This window comes from Sinocyclocheilus grahami, unplaced genomic scaffold (genome assembly GCF_001515645.1).
Source record: "Sinocyclocheilus grahami isolate Dianchi unplaced genomic scaffold, SAMN03320097.WGS_v1.1 scaffold601.1, whole genome shotgun sequence".
NCBI classification, from domain to species: Eukaryota; Metazoa; Chordata; class Actinopteri; order Cypriniformes; family Cyprinidae; genus Sinocyclocheilus; species Sinocyclocheilus grahami.
The window spans coordinates 164,138-181,689 of NW_015505780.1; the positions used below are offsets into that span (position 1 = coordinate 164,138).

The window sequence follows — 17,552 nt, forward strand, 5'->3', positions numbered from 1 at the left end:
CAAGGAGGACCTAAAATCTAATCTTTGTATTCAAACTAAAAAGCATTTCCAAAAAGAAAATCCAAACCACATATAAATGTGGTTTGAACCATAAAAATAAAAAAAATAAAAATTAATTTTTTCATAGTTATTCAGCCTACAAATGAGAAAGATTTGCTTCATGTCTAAAAAAAAAAAAAAAAGTTAAATAAATTATTATATATATATATATATAAGTGCCATCAAACGATTAATCGCATTTAAAATAAAAGTTTTTGTTAACATATATATCTGAAATATCAAATAAAAATGTAACTAAATAATGTTAATTAAAAAAAAAAAAAAAAAAAAAAAAAAAAAAAAATTAAAAAAAAACAAAAATACATAGATGTATACATATATCTACATATACATATATACAATTTTCTATAAACAATATCTAATTTATATATTTATTTATCAATATTATTTAAATGTATATAATTTTTTATTTTTAACAATAATATAAAAAGAAAAATACAATAAATATAAATTATATTATTTTAATATTTAACTACATGTATGTATATATGCATATATACATATATGCATTTATACATATATACACACACACACACACACACACACATTCACACACAAAGAAAAATTTACATTAATATTGTTGACATTAACATTAATAGAAACTATATAAAGTTAAATATATAATACTATAAAATATATTAAACTATATAATAAATAATATTTTTAAATAAAATAAAACAAATATATAAATATTTATTATCTAAATATACATTGGCTGTGTGTCTAAACAAAGCTTAAAAATGGGTGGACAGTGAGTGCAGACGTACCCGTGACTGTACACTTGCTGGCGTCTCCTGTAGCGCTCGCTCTCACTCTATATGGAGAAGTGGGGATCTCATCTCCGCCGTACTTGATCACAATAGTATAACGGCCCACCTTGTCCGGCACGTAAGACACTTTGTAGGTTCCATCCCGGTTGTCCTGTATGTTGGCTTTCTTGGGTTTACCATCCTGATCCTGAAACACATGAAAAACCTTATGAAACGGCTGCAGGACCTCCAACCTCCTGGAACAGAGACAGCGAGATGCAGAGGTCCTCAGATGAACCGAGAAGCAGTTTAAAAATATTATAAATGACACCGAGAGGAGCTTTATCAACAAGAAATGAGACAGGAGGAAGAGGATCAAATTCCCTCTGGATTTCCAGCTGCAGTTCGGCTTTCATCAGACATCCATTTATCTCACTGCTGGCCTGCTGCTTCGGTCTTGGTGAAATATATATATATATATATATATATATGGAGTTTGAAACTCACGTATTAAAAAATACTATATAATAAATGACTATACTACATACTAAATTACTATATTAAAAAATAAATAAATATATATATATATACATATATATATATAAATACATATTAAGTTAATATTACAGTATTTTATGTGTATAATAATCATTTAAAATTGACATTTTTATAAAAATACTGTATAATAAATTACAATATTTTAAAACTACTAACAATACTAATATTAAAAAAAAAATTATTATATAATTAAAAAATTATATTTTTATAAAAATACACTATTATAATATTATTAAAATACTAACAATACTAAATCATATTACTAATAATGTAATATAATATAAATTCTATAATTATACAATTTAAAACTTATTAAATAAAATATACAATAACTTTAAAATACTAATAATACTAACAAAAATACTAATAATAAAATATATAATATAATATAATATAATAAAACATACAACCACCAATCAAAAATTATAATAATTACAGAATAATAGAATAATTAAGACTTCTTTTAATGTTTTTGTCACCAGAGCAGTTACTCAAAAGATAAAACAACAAGAGAAAGACGTATGAAAGATATATTTTGCAATATGCTGCTATGTGATACTTTCAGAACCTTATTCATCTTTTCCATTGCCAGTCAGAAACTAAATCTAAATGTGATTTCACAGTCTGTTGGCTGACTGAAAACATTCAAATCAACCTCAAACACGTTGATAACAATCAGGCATATTCAAATGTTAATCCACTTCTTCAAACCACATGAGGAAGACGAGAGTGAAGATGGCAGGACTCACAGTGATCTGCACAGACAGCTGGCCCTCGCCGGCGTCTTTGGCATCGATGGTGAACTCCACAGGGAAGCTGGCCGAGAGGCCGGTGGTCAGGCCGGGGCCGCTGGCACGCACCTTACTGGCATCATGAGTGGGCTGAACACGCAGTTTGAACGGACTGAAAGAGACATTTGAAGGACTGGTTTGATCTAGTGAACGCTAGCACTCACAGCGGCTGTGAACTGAGCGAGTGAATCTGACACAAGTTACCTGCGTGGAACTTCCTCGTCTGCGTATTTGACCGCGACGGAGTACGAGCCCTCCACAGACGGTGTGTAGGCCACTGTGTGTGTGCCGTCACCATTGTCTGTGACTTCAACTGGGTCGGCTATACCTGCAAACAACAACCACCCAGTAATATGATCAGTACAGAATTTGTTGCACAAAGTTGACAAACAATAAATAAAAAAATAAAAAATCAATCAATCATTTAAGAACATAATGTGCAGTAAGCTAGTATTTAATTCAGAACAAAGCAAAAAAAAAAACTATAAATTAAATAAATATATACATGAATAAATATGTTTAAGCGTATATAGTGTAATATGATAGTATTTAAGAGCAAAGCCAATAAATAAATATTTAAACCAAATAAATAGTTACTATTAATAAATAAAGTGTTTACATAGATACTGTGCATTATTGCACTTTTTAATGCAGAACAAAATGAAACTCAAAAACCAAGCCTCAAAAATAAATAAAGTTTCTACATATATACGGTGCAGTAAGCTGGTGTTTAATTCATGATACAATAAATAAATATACAAACAATAAAAAATCAATCATTTAAGAACATAATGTGCAGTAAGCTAGTATTTAATTCAGAACAAAGCAAAAAAAAAAACTATAAATTAAATAAATATATACATGAATAAATATGTTTAAGCGTATATAGTGTAATATGATAGTATTTAAGAGCAAAGCCAATAAATAAATATTTAAACCAAATAAATAGTTACTATTAATAAATAAAGTGTTTACATAGATACTGTGCATTATTGCACTTTTTAATGCAGAACAAAATGAAACTCAAAAACCAAGCCTCAAAAATAAATAAAGTTTCTACATATATACGGTGCAGTAAGCTGGTGTTTAATTCATGATACAATAAATAAATATACAAACAAATAAATAAATAAATAGATTGTTTACCAAAATGCTCTGCAGTATGCCAGTATTTAATTCAGAAAAATAAATAAATAAATAAACAATAAAAATACATTTAAAAGCCCAACAAAAAGAAAAAAGGCAGTGTCGTTTCATGCACAAGCCTCATGTAAATGTTTGTACCTTTAGGTCCAGTTACGGCCACAGAGAGAGGAGCGACACCAGCTTTACTGCAGTCCACAGTGAAGGATTGTGGGACTTTAGCTCTCACTCCAGAACCGACACCAGGCCCAGAGATCTTCACCTTACTGGAGTCAACAACATCCTTCACCGGCACTTTAAACGGGCTTCCTACAATGCAAACAAAAATAAACCCTTTTACATTCAGACACTGACTAGTGCGCCCATGCACACTCATGCAATTCAAAAGGAGCTGTAATAAGACAAGGTGGATAAATAAGATTTACACAAAGCGGGTGAGAAGATAAACAAAATAAGTCAATGACAAGTAAAAACAAGCCAATAATGACAACTAAAGCAAGGTTTTTATATATTGTCGTTTGCAGAAACAGGTTGCCACAATGCTAGCATGTTTTATTCACTGCTATGCAGTTTCTTACGTATTCTAAGAGAGTTTGGACTTTGTTTCCACAAGCCTGTAGTCTGAGAACTCAACAACTCCTCTAAAGTATTGCTCTAGTAACTTCTACAGACTTGATTTAAACAATCTGGAAGTGGCATGCATGTGGGAGAATCGCACTCTGTGGTCTTGGCGCGGTGAATGTTTTCACTGAAACGCGAGCTCATAATGTCCAGCAGTGAGAATGTGGTAGCTGCTCTCCTCAGATCCACGAGATCTCGCTTCCCGGGTGTAATACTAATGAAAACAAATTTGTGGCATAATTCAAGTAGTTTTGCAGGGGGAAACTGGGACTCTGGTTAAAAACATGTCAAGTTGCTTCTCTCCAAGCTCCAGTAATGCTTTCTTCAGGTCTGGACTTTAAGTGGTGCACAGCGGATAAAAACAGAGGCAGTTTCACGTACCGGAAATGTGCTGTCCTCCATACGTGATGTTGACGTCATACAGTCCAGGCACATACGGGGTGTATTCAACATTACAGCTGCCATCTTTGTTATCTTTGCAGGACATTTTCGACTCAGATGGACCTTCTATGGTTATTCCCAATCCACCAATACCCGCTCCTCTGTACGGATCAAAAGACGGTTGGTTAGACAGTATCAAACAGTCATTTTAGTATGTTTTTGATAATATACAGAACAAGATCTAAACCACTGTTCAAAAGTCTGAAGTTGGTAAGATTTTATTATTTTTTATTTAATGTTTTTGAAAGTCTTATGTTCATTTATTTGATCAAAAATACAGTGAAAGCAGTAATAGTGTAATATTACAATTACAAAAAAATTTAAAATAAATAAAATATTACAACAGTGTAATGTTAGTATCATTGATAGTATTTATTTAAAATTTTAGTCATTTGTTTGGTAAATTGTTTGTCATTTTTAGTATTTTTATTTTTTAAATATGTATATGTATTTTTTATTCTTTTTTTTTTTAGGTTTTAGTTACTGTATTTCAGTTAGTTGCCAAGGAAATATTTCACATTTTCATTTAGTTTAACTAAAATAAGTTTATAAAATAAGGTACTTTTTTTCAGTTAAAGTTTATTTCAAGTTATGAAAATGCTTTAGTTTTAGTTAACTATAATAACCCTGATTTAAAATGACTTTTCTATTTGAATATGTATTAAAATGTAATTTATTCCTGTGATGCGCAGCTGTATTTTCAGCATCATTCCTCCAGTCTTCAGTGTCACATGATCTTCAGAAATCATTCTAATATGCTGATTTGCTGCTCAAGAAACATTTCTGATTATTATCAATGTTGAAAACAGTTGTGCCGTTTCATATTTTGGTGGAAATCGTGATACATTTAATTATCTGATGACTAGAAAGTGCAAAAGAACATTTATTTAAAATGTTTAAATTTTTTAAACATTTTTGTAACACTATAAAAATGTCTTTATTGTCACATAAATACATTTATTGCATCCTTGACGATAAAAAAAAAAAGAAAAAGTACTAAGCCCAAACTTTTGAACGGTAGTGCAGGTAAATGTAACGGTTAAACTAAATTACAAATGTATGATTTTTTTTAAAGCTCTTTCACCTGGTGACGATGGAGAACTTGTTGGGTTTGTCGGTCAGTGCTTCTTCCAGACCCGGGCCCTTGGCCTGCACACGTGAGGGGTCACAGCCCTCGCCCACCCCAACCTGGAACGGGCTCTTTGGAACCGGAGTCTCATCGTAGAGAACCTCCACACTGTGGATTCCTGCGGCAAGCAGACAAAAGACAATCACACTCAGCTTCTAAGAAAGAAAAACAATGGTTTTTCCTGTAGCGTCTTGCTTTAATCAAACACTGCCGTGCTGCTGCTGAGAACGAGCCTGTCACCTCAGAAATTTCGCCATATTAGCAGTATTTTCTGGCAAGCTATACTGCTGTCCTTCAAAATACACAAGTACATGATGAAACCTGTAACGTTCCTGTAGCTCAAACAGTACAGCATGGCGCTATTATGAAAACTGTGGGTTAAATTCTCAGGGAATGCATGCACTGATAAAACATATTGCTTGCATTACATTCAGTTCGTCGCTTGGATAAAAACATCTGCCAAGAGCATGAATGTAACGTAAACCAGCATTTGATGGGAAGAAACAGCCAATTCTGAAGAAAATGCGATACAATTGGTTGGCCATGATGACATCCACTTGGATCAATGAATTAATGAATGAATGAATTAATTAATTAATAAATAACATAGGAGGTCAACCGGATGGATGGATAGATGGAAAAATAAAATAAAATAAAAAAATAAAATAAAACATAGGACTGTCCAGGAAATTGGAGTAATAAATAAATAAAATAATCCTGGCCATTCAATTGTATTAGTAAGTAAATAAAAAAATAAGCATGCTATCCAGGCCATCCAATTGGACCTTGGATTAAAAATAGATAAACAAACAAACAAAGAGTCCAGACCATCCAATTGGATCTTGGATTATATAAATAAATAAATATCTTAAGTAAATACTCTGCAGTAGGCCAGTATTGAATGAATGAATGAATGACATAAGATTTTTCAGGCCATTTAAGTAGATGTTGTGAATTGTACCATTCTCAAACGGAGTGTATTCCACGTTGTAAGTCCCGTCACTGTTGTCACTAATAACACAGTCTGTAGCAGCACCCGACGGGTTCTTCACATGAGCTTTAATGTGTTTCCCACCAACTTTGGTCAAAGCTTGTGCATCCACGGTGAAGTCGGTCGTGGCCTCCCTGAAAACGCCTGCAGACCAGAGAGGAAAAGCACACAGACTCATTGAAGATGTCTCAGAAAACAATGCATCTCCTCTATAAAAACGTCATCGCCTTCTAATTAAAATCATCTTTCAGCAAAATTGTTTTTCAGGGCCATCTTGCACTGAAGGATTACATTACAAAGACAGGTTGCAAGACAGGTTGAGATGCATTAATTCTTAAAGGGGTCCTATTATGCTCTTTTACAAAGTCTTGATTTTGTTTTGGGGTGTACTAGAACAGGCTCTCATAGGTTGTTCGAAAAACAAATTTTTCACATAGTTTACATTATTACAAACTCTCCCCAGTCTGGCATGAACGGCTCGAATAGTTCCTGTCTCAAATGAAGGCCGCCTTCTGAAATACGAAATGTGCTGTGATTGGTTAGCTGGGCCAGTGTGTGTTGTGATTGGCAGCACTCGGTGCCTGGTCGGGAAATGTCATGACTCTTACCATAGCCGCCTGCGAGCTTCAGAGTAAATATTACGTCAAAATCAAATCAATTTGAGGCAATTTAAACCCGGATGATTGTAACCACTCTAAGTTCGTCTGCCTTGGGAAAGCTAGCAAGTCTCAGACATAGTGATAACACTCGTTGCCTTCTCTAGTGCAGCTCAGGTCTCGTCCCATTCGTCGATATTTGTGATATCACAAATCCCGGAAAAAGGGGTCCTATTATGCTCTTTTACAAAGTCTTGATTTTGTTTTGGGATGTACTAGAACAGGCTCTCATAGGTTGTTCGAAAAACAAATTTTTCACATAGTTTACATTATTACAAACTCTCCCCAGTCTGACATGAACGGCTCGAATAGTTCCTGTCTCAAATGAAGGCCGCCTTCTGAAATACGAAATGTGCTGTGATTGGTTAGCTGGGCCAGTGTGTGTTGTGATTGGCAGCACTCGGTGCCTGGTCGGGAAATGTCATGAGTCTTACCATAGCCGCCTGCGAGCTTCAGAGTAAATATTACGTCAAAATCAAATCAATTTGAGGCGATTTAAACCCGGATGATTGTAACCACTCTAAGTTTGTCTGCTTTGGGAAAGCTAGCGTGTCTCCGACATAGTGATAACACTCGTTGCCTTCTCTAGTGCAGCTCAGGTCTCGTCCCATTCGTCGATATTTGTGATATCACAAATCCCGGAAAATATGTGTTGTAGTCCAAACGAGTCGTTTGTTGTAGTTTTTGAAAAGTGATTTCTGTTGAATAAAATATCTCCAAAGTGGACTTTGAGCTTTGTAACTTTGCAGATCTTTTTTATGCTCAAACAGCAACATTACAGACTAACTAAAGTTTTCTGAAATACGAAATGTGCTGTGATTGGTTAGCTGGGCCAGTGTGTGTTGTGATTGGCAGCACTCGGTGCCTGGTCGGGAAATGTCATGACTCTTACCATAGCCGCCTGCGAGCTTCAGAGTAAATATTACGTCAAAATCAAATCAATTTGAGGCAATTTAAACCCGGATGATTGTAACCACTCTAAGTTCGTCTGCCTTGGGAAAGCTAGCAAGTCTCAGACATAGTGATAACACTCGTTGCCTTCTCTAGTGCAGCTCAGGTCTCGTCCCATTCGTCGATATTTGTGATATCACAAATCCCGGAAAATATGTGTTGTAGTCCAAACGAGTCGTTTGTTGTAGTTTTTGAAAAGTGGACTTTGAGCTTTGTAACTTTGCAGATCTTTTTTTATGCTCAAACAGCAACATTACAGACTAACTAAAGTTGAAAAAGTGAAAAAGCATAATAGGACCCCTTTAAAAGTGAACATGAAATGGTGTTTGTAACCCATTTAGACTTGATATTTATGTCAATACCTTTTCCTGCAACTCCTGGTCCAAACACCTTCACTTTGCTGGTATCGACAGCCGGATCCACGTTCACTTTGGCGGGGAAGTTGGGGACAGTCTTCCCTCCATACTTCAGCAGTAGCGTGTACATACCCGCCGTCAGCGGGACGTAGGTGACCGTGTAGGTCCCGTCCTTGTTGTCCAGAACTTCAGTCTTGGCTTTCACTCCAGAATCAGACTCGGCCTCCAGCGTCAACTGGCCCGGTCCAGCTTTGGCGCAGTCGACGTTCAGCACACTGGTCTCGCCTACTTTGCCTCGTTTCAGCCCGGAGCCGGACGCCACCACTTTGGTGGGATCAAACGGGTATTGGATGTCAGCGTGGAAAGGCGAGCCGGGAATGTGTACGTCCTCGAAGAGAATGTTGATTAGATAAGCTCCGGGTTCGGTGGGGAGGTACGACACAGAGCAGGTGCCGTCGCCATTGTCAGAGCACTCCATTTTGGCTTCGGTTGGGCCCTCGACGGTAAGACCGAGTCCACCGGTTCCAGCGCCCTTGGTGTCAATGGTAAACTCAGCAGGGCTCGCCACAAGACCACCCTTCAATCCTGGACCAAACGCTTTGACCTGTACAGACAGAACCACCAAGTTACGACCTCTTCTCTTCTAAAAGTAGTCAAATCACGCTTTCACTTCAGCATACCTTGCTGGGATCAGGAGGCAGCATGGCTTCAACTGAGAAAGGGCTTCCTGGAACTGGATTGCCATCATAAACGACCTCCACAACGTAGGCGCCCTCCTCTTTGGGGATGTACTTCACCAGACTGGCTCCTTTACCAGGTTGAGGCTCCACGACGCAGGGCACAGACTTCCCTGATGGGCTGGTGATCTTGACTTCCAGTTTGCCTTGTCCACCTGCTCCTCTTGTACCAACAGCAAACTCTTGATCCTCAGCCACTTGCACTCCTGGAATAAAACATTAAATGGGGTTTCATTATTAAATAAAATCTACATTAAATTACATTGCATTAATAAAATAAAATAAAATTTACTTGTATAAAAATTAACTAAAAATAAATAAACAATTTTCCAGGCCATCCAGTAGGACCTTGGATTAAAATTTAAATACTTATCAAATATAAATATATTTAAATAAACAGATTTAAATAAATAAATAAAATAACATAGGATTGCATAAAATAACACAGGCCATCCAATAAACAAATAAATAAATAAAAAACAGAGGATTGTCCAAAATTAAAATAAATAAATAAAATACACAAATTTCCTGGCCAACCACTGAAACTTGGATTCAAATTTAAATATTAAAAATAAATATGTAAAATAAATAAATAAACAAAAACAATTTTCCATGCCATCCAGGAGGATCTTGGATAAAATTTTCAATATTTATTATTAAATAAATATATTTAAATCAATCAATAAATAAATTAAATAGGATTGCATAAAACAACACAGTCCATTCAATAAATAAATAGCTTAAAATAAATAAACATAGGATTGACCAAAATTTAAAAAATGAAAATACAAATTTTCCAGGCCATCCACTGAAACGTGAATTTAAATAAATAAATAAATAAAAAATAAATAAATAAATAACATACGATTTTCCAGGCCATTCACTTGGATCTTGCTAAGGTCCAATGGAGCAGCAACACCAACAGCGAAGGGGCTTTTAGAAATGGGGTCACCACCGAAGGTCACAGTTATCACCATCTCTCCCTGAATTGGTACAGCAAAGCAGAATGATGATGCCAGATGATAAATAGTGAAAGATGTTCAATTCACCCATTTAAATTCCTTGAACGGCTTTTAAATCTGTGATTCTCCATTGCAGATCCCTACCTGCTGGACTGGTGTGTACTTGACGGTGTGGGAATAGTCATAGTTGTCAATGATCTCAAAGCCTTGAACGGGCTGTCCTTTATTAGGTCCAGAAAACTGCACGTCCAGAGGAGCTTTGCCAGCTCCTTTGGTGTAAACGGTGAAGTGTGTTGGTTTTCCACTCTCCACACCTGAGGGTAGGGTACAAAGACACCGCATGGGAAAATTAACAGAGACTCAAAAGTCATCCAGTTAAACCCAGATTCTTGATGAGATCAAACCGTTTATCATCAAATGCAACATCAAACCTGCTCGGGCGAGTCCTGGTCCCTCTGCCTTCACTTTGGAGGCGTCATGTGAGGGATCCACTATAACACGGAACGGACTGGCCGGGATTTCCTGAAATGGATCATTCAAAATGAAAACACCATATTTGCAAAGATTCAGAAATCTTATTTTCTTGGATTAAAATGTAATTAAATTAATAAATGAATAAAGACAGACATAGGATAGCTCTGGCCATCCAATTGTATCTTGCATTAAAATATAAATAAATACATACATAAATAAAATTATAACATGATTTTCCAATCCATTTGAACAATAAATTAAAATCAAATAAAAATAAATCAAATAAAAATAAAATAAATTTAATGACACTTTAACATGGCATGTCCTGAAACGGATCATTTTAAAATGAAAACACCATATTTTCAAAGATTCAGATATCATATTTTCTTGGATTAAAATGTAATTAAATGAATAAATACAGACATAGGATTGTTCTGGCCATCCAATTGTATCTTGCATTACAGTAAAATATAAATAAATAAATAAATAAATAATAAATAAAATTATAACAATTTTCCAATATACTTGAACAATTAAATTTAAATTTAAATTAAATTAAATTGAATGATACTTTAACATGGAATGTCCCGAAACAGATCATTTAAAATGAAAACACCATATTTTCAATAAATAAAATTATAACAATTTTCCAATATACTTGAACAATTAAATTTAAATTTAAATTAAATTGAATGATACTTTAACATGGAATGTCCCGAAACAGATCATTTAAAATGAAAACACCATATTTTCAAAGATTCAATAATCATGTTTTCTACAAATCTCTATGGTAGTAACTCACTTGATCAGTAAAAAGGACTTTGATTGTGAGGCGTCCGGCTCCAGGAGGAATATATTTGACAGTGATGGTGTCATTGGCATTGGGAATGATGTCAAAATCAACATCCTCTTCATTATCGCTGATAACATTAGCTTCACACTTGATTCCAACACTGACGTCACCTGAAAAACCACCAACACCAGAAACACTGTGTGTAATTCACACTTGAAAAAGCAGTGGTTTTGGTGAATGCAGTGAATGTGCTTTACCTTCTCCAGCTTCTGTGCAGTCCACGGTGAAGTGTGTCGGCTCGTGAGCTTTCAGTCCGCTTCTCTCCAGTCCTGGACCAAACACTTTGACTTTGTGAGGGTGGCATCCCTTTCCAACATTCACCTAATGGAATAAAGCCTCCTGAATGTTAATTACAGCAAGTAGTGTTGCTAGAGAATGAAAAATAGCACATTTTAAGAGTATAAAAATAAATAATGCAAATCAAGTCGAAGAGCATTTGATGCATTTTCAGGGTGCAGAAAGTCACTTAGCATTATTAAAGTTAGTATTTGAAGCTTTTACAAATATTTTTTGTTACTTTTCCAATTCGTTCAAGACAACCGGGAACATGTAAATGAAACACATCCGTTTCCAGTGTCTTTGGCCTCGACGGTGAACTCTGCAGGTTTGTTTATGATACAGCCGGTCTTCTCCAGTCCTGGTCCATAAGCCCTGACCTACAAACAAGTACATACTGTATGTGAAAAACAAACTATCTAATAACCTAGTAAATGCACAAATGCAATGTCCTTTATTTTGGATTTGCTGGGATTTGTTTGCGCTTTTTGCAACAACAATACAATAATTGAAGTAGATTTATATTGTAATTGTTTAATGCATTTTATTTCTTTATTTCTGAATTATTGTTTTTTATTTGTTCTGTTGCACTAGGATGTTTGTGCTTATGCAGTAAAATAAATACTCTTTGAACAATGATGGAGAATTCTCCTAATGACAAGTTAAACAGAAGAAAGAAATATATTATAATTTTTTTTTAAATAAAAGGCATTTGAATCCAAACTACTGATTAAAAAATAAAATAAAATGTTTGCCAGTATTTTAAAACAAAATACATTTTTGCTCGTACTGATAATCTTAAGAAACATGCAATGCAATAACAAATCAAAACATATTCTATGTAAAACAGATTTAATAAATAAGTGTTTTGTTTTTATATACACACACACACATACATATATATTTATTCTCAAGAGGTAATATCAATATTGTATTTTTTTTTTTTTTTCATTAATAATTCAGTCAAACTTATTTGTACTTCATGCTTTATTAGAAATTAAATATAAAAAAATTTTTTTTTTATATTAAATCAAGTTTGATCATATTTTTTCCATTCTTCTTCTGGAAAAAAGCAACTCTGGATTGCAAACACCCCAATACACCATTTTACAGTCAAAGCAGTCAGTGATCTAATACAATTTCATTCTGTGCAAAATCGTTGAAAATTATTTAGACATTAAAAGTAACTTAAAAAATCACTTGATGTTACAAACATACTGAAATGTAATCGGATTTTGTGCTTTTGCAGCAACAGAAACACTCTTTAAAGCAATGATGGATAATTCTCTTAAAAGATGAAACCGAAGAAAGCAACAGATAAATTGATTTGAAAAATATGAAAGCTAAAATGCACCGAATTTGATATGAATTACTGATTATGTAGTGAAAAAGTTTTTAAAAACAATAAAATACAATGCTTTTGTTCATCCTACTAATCTTAAGAAACATGCAATGCAATCACAAATTAATCAACTAAACATTATTTTGTAAAAATGCGCATTTCGCGTCGTTTCATTCCCTAAAGCTGATCACCAATGCAAATATCTCATATTAAGCATTAAATCAAAACGAACAGCTGAAATTATCTGACAGTATAGCAGCGCTCCATAACGGAGGTGGTTATGATGATGACAGGTTTATATTTGGCTGTTGAAGTGTTAAGAGCATCAGCTGTAGTTAGTGTGATTAGTTGCTCTAGTGTATTAGTACTGACAGCTGAAGTCTCCTTTGTGTTTGTGAGAATGCTTTTGCCCTCGGGATCTGTCAGTCTTACCCTGAAGGGGCTGCTGGGAACGCTGACGCCTCCCCAGGTCACGGCCAGCGTGTGTTTGACGGCCGAGGTCGGCGTGTACGAGCAGGAATACACGTTATCACCTTTGCTCTTCACCTTCACATCGATGGGGACGCCATCTGCATCCTGGGAAAACAAATGAATTCAAATGCAGCATGGGTGGAAGTTCAACTCGGATTGGTTTGTCTCACACATTTATTAGCTGACGCTCGACAAACCTGTGCGATGATTCTCAGCGGTCCGTTTCCAGTGTCTTTGGCCTCGACGGTGAACTCTGCAGGTTTGTTTATGATACAGCCGGTCTTCTCCAGTCCTGGTCCATAAGCCCTGACCTACAAACAAGTACATACTGTATGTGAAAAACAAACTATCTAATAACCTAGTAAATGCACAAATGCAATGTCCTTTATTTTGGATTTGCTGGGATTTGTTTGCACTTTTTGCAACAAAATACAATAATTGAAGTAGATTTATATTGTAATTGTTTAATGCATTTTATTTCTTTATTTCTGAATTATTGTTTTTTATTTGTTCTGTTGCACTAGGATGTTTGTGCTTATGCAGTAAAATAAATACTCTTTGAACAATGATGGATAATTCTCCTAATGACAAGTTAAACAGAAGAAAGAAATATATTATTATAATTTTTTTTTAAATAAAAGGCATTTGAATCTAAACTACTGATTAAAAAATTAAATAAAATGTTTGCCAGTATTTTAAAACAAAATACATTTTTGCTCGTACTGATAATCTTAAGAAACATGCAATGCAATCACAAATCAAAACATATTCTATGTAAAACAGATTTAATAAATAAGTGTTTTGTTTTTATATACACACACACACATACATATATATTTATTCTCAAGAGGTAATATCAATATTGTATTTTTTTTTTTTTTAAGTGGGTACTACACATTGCCACAATTTAAATATTTAATTTTATAAATATAAATAGTTAAAAAAAATTGCATTGCATTAATTGTGAAAAAAGTTTTTTATATTTATAAAACTAAATATTTAAATTGGGGCAATGTCTAGTACTCACTTAAAAATATATTTAAAATTTTTTTTTTTTTTTTATTAAATAACCTGAAAAATCACTAATATTAATTACAGAAACAATCAGAAAAAAAAAAACAGGATGCATTACGATAATGAGAATTTTGGGGAGAAATGTGCTTAATTGTCGTGAAAATAATGCAATTTTTTCAATATGTGCATGAAGTATAAGAGGTTTTTCCGCTGCTTTGTTTACCTGGTTGGGGTTGCTGGCTTTGTTCTCAGGGACGATGTAGGCCATGAAGGGACTGTCTTCAATGTCTTCATCATCACACATGACATGGACAGCGTATTCACCCGATTCGGTGGGCCAGTACCTCACATTACACGAGCCGTCGTTCTGATCATCACACTCGATCCGGGCCTGAGACGGACCCTCGATGGCGAAGCCTACAGAAAGGAAGGTATTTACATCATGAGATGATAAAACAGGTTATGGAGCCCTGATTTAAATGCGACTATGATAAAATGTGTGAAGATGTGGTAAGAAGCTCCTGTGATCTCACCGAGAACTCCGACCTCAGTTCCGATGGATTCGGCCACAAAGTCCGCAGACTTGCCCACAACGCCTTCCTCCAGCCCCGGACCCCACGCACGGATCTTCTGCTGTCCGGCTTCAGAGCCCACCTGAACCTCGAAGGGGCTGCACACAAGACAACAAAGACATCTGATGAAATTTCACTCAATCAGAAAAAAATAAATAAATAAATTATAATTTACATAAAAATAAGCCTTATTTTATGACCATTAAGATTTTAGGTTTTAGAAACCAAAACATTTCCATAAAGATTAAGAAACTTTTCTTTACAATTAAAGTGATGCAATTTTTTTAAATATTTAAACTGTGGCAATGCAATCTACTGTAGATTGAAAAAATAAATAAGCATTTTATGTACCAGGCTTATTTTAGTATTTATATTATATTGTCAAAGTATTATTATTATGAATGAGCTTTTATTTATATATTTTCAGGTTTCATTTTAATTTTGTTTTGTGTTTTGGTTCAATTTTAGTTTTTGTTGTTGTTGTAATTTTCAGTTTAGCTTTAATTTATATTTATTACAGTAATGTTAGTACTTTAAGATTTTCATTGAATACTTATATTTTTTATTTTAATAGTTTTTTCTTAAATGTTTCTATTTAGCTTATTACAGTTTTAGTACTGTTCAACTTACTTTATTTCAGTTTTTAAGTTTTTCATTTAATATTTATATTATTTTATTAGTTTTTTATATATATATTTCTATTTAGCTTTAATTTATACTTCTAAGATTAAAAATCTAAATAAAATATTTACATTCAAAAAATTACAAGGAGAACCTGTTGAGAATAATAATGACAAAAAACATCTTCTCAATTAATATGATGCATTATTTCCCTAAAAATTAACCACATTTTCCTGACAATTAATGTTATACAATTAATGTTATTTTTTATATTATTTAAATTATGGCAATGCAATCTATGCAGATTGAAAAATTAAATTAAATTAAAAAAATAAAATAAAACCTTTAAATAAAACAATTACAATAATGGCAACCTGTTGGGAATAATGAGAATGGTTATAAAAAATAAAATAAAAACTTCACAATTAATGGTGCAATTTATTTTTACATAATTAAATATTTAGCTCCCACATTAATCTATACATACTAAAAAAAAAAGAAAAGAAAAAAAATGTAATTAAGTACAATAATGAGAATTTGAGCAATAATATGCTTAATTGTCATGAAAATGATGTAAAATTGCAGAAAATCTCAACAGTCCTAAAAACAAGCTTCATTGTCTTTAAGCAAAATACATATATTTTTTAATGCACTCTTATTTTGAGTTGAAATAAGACAATGAAAGATTATTATAAAGATCAGTGTGGTTTAACTCTCAAAATGCCATTATTTGTCAAATAAGCACAAAACTAAACACTTTAACCACACACACACACACACACACACACGTGTTAACCTGACAGCTTTAGCAGCACAAACAGCGCTGACGTCTCTAGTTAGTGACAATGTGTGTGTGTGTGTGTGTGTGTGTGTGTGTGTGTGTAAGGCTGAAGTCCAGGTGAACAGGAGGTCGATTGTGTTCAATCCAGCCTGTCTCTTTCACTCAGCCACTCAGCCTCCTGCAGCCATCTGATTGGCCAATCTGCCATACATGTGATCACCAGAAAAGCAACACACCATGGCGTCTTATAAAACCCCCAAGAAATCTGAAAAACACCTTAAAAAAGGCATTTTTGGTGCTGCATGCTTCTGCATCACCACACGTCCACAAGCAGAGCGAAAACAAATCTGTTAACCTGACAGCTTTAGCAGCACAAACAGCGCTGACGTCTCTAGTTAGTGACAATGATCCATTTCCAACACAAACACACGTCATTAATCTGCGCTCGGACTCTACGTCAGCGGAAACCCCCCATCTGAGAGAGTTTTCCCCACCGTATGTGTGTGTGTGTGTAAGGCTGAAGTCCAGGTGAACAGGAGGTCGATTGTGTTCAATCCAGCCTGTCTCTTTCACTCAGCCATTTCGGCTCCTGCAGCCATCTGATTGGCCAATCTGCCATACATGTGATCACCAGAAAAGCAACACACCATGGCGTCTTATAAAACCCCCAAGAAATCTGAAAAACACCTTAAAAAAGGCATTTTTTGGTGCTGCATGCTTCTGCATCACCACACATCCACAAGCAGAGTGAAAACAAATCCAACTCTAAAGGCAGCCGTCATTTCCGCTCGTCAGTCTGCTAAATAAGATGTTTACTCTATATCACGCGACGGCCGTTTCCCGTCGTTTTAATTATACCATTATAGTATTTATTAATCTTTTGATTTAACTTTTATTTTAATATTTTCAGTTTTCATTTTAACAGTGTATTTTATCAATTTCAATTTAGCTGTAATTTATAGTTTTTACTTGGAAATATTTGTTTAAAAAAAAAAACGATTAA

General features: G+C 34.2%; 1 protein-coding gene across 1 annotated transcript in view; it reads right to left on the reverse strand.

The window, feature by feature from the left end:
- flnba (filamin B a) overlaps window positions 1–17,552 on the reverse strand; it is a 62,817-nt gene that overhangs the window by 24,864 nt on the left and 20,401 nt on the right. Inside the window, exons 9-26 of the mRNA XM_016240796.1 lie at window positions 15,109–15,245; window positions 14,799–14,992; window positions 13,759–13,872; window positions 13,523–13,666; window positions 11,670–11,793; window positions 11,422–11,582; window positions 10,577–10,667; window positions 10,290–10,459; window positions 10,049–10,166; window positions 9,127–9,389; window positions 8,453–9,050; window positions 6,454–6,627; window positions 5,448–5,610; window positions 4,304–4,464; window positions 3,443–3,610; window positions 2,363–2,486; window positions 2,117–2,270; window positions 828–1,017 (exon numbers count right to left, since the gene is read on the reverse strand). Of these exons, the coding sequence (XP_016096282.1) occupies window positions 828–1,017; window positions 2,117–2,270; window positions 2,363–2,486; window positions 3,443–3,610; window positions 4,304–4,464; window positions 5,448–5,610; window positions 6,454–6,627; window positions 8,453–9,050; window positions 9,127–9,389; window positions 10,049–10,166; window positions 10,290–10,459; window positions 10,577–10,667; window positions 11,422–11,582; window positions 11,670–11,793; window positions 13,523–13,666; window positions 13,759–13,872; window positions 14,799–14,992; window positions 15,109–15,245 (3,248 nt within the window). The remainder of the gene's footprint in view (window positions 1–827; window positions 1,018–2,116; window positions 2,271–2,362; window positions 2,487–3,442; window positions 3,611–4,303; window positions 4,465–5,447; window positions 5,611–6,453; window positions 6,628–8,452; window positions 9,051–9,126; window positions 9,390–10,048; window positions 10,167–10,289; window positions 10,460–10,576; window positions 10,668–11,421; window positions 11,583–11,669; window positions 11,794–13,522; window positions 13,667–13,758; window positions 13,873–14,798; window positions 14,993–15,108; window positions 15,246–17,552) is intronic.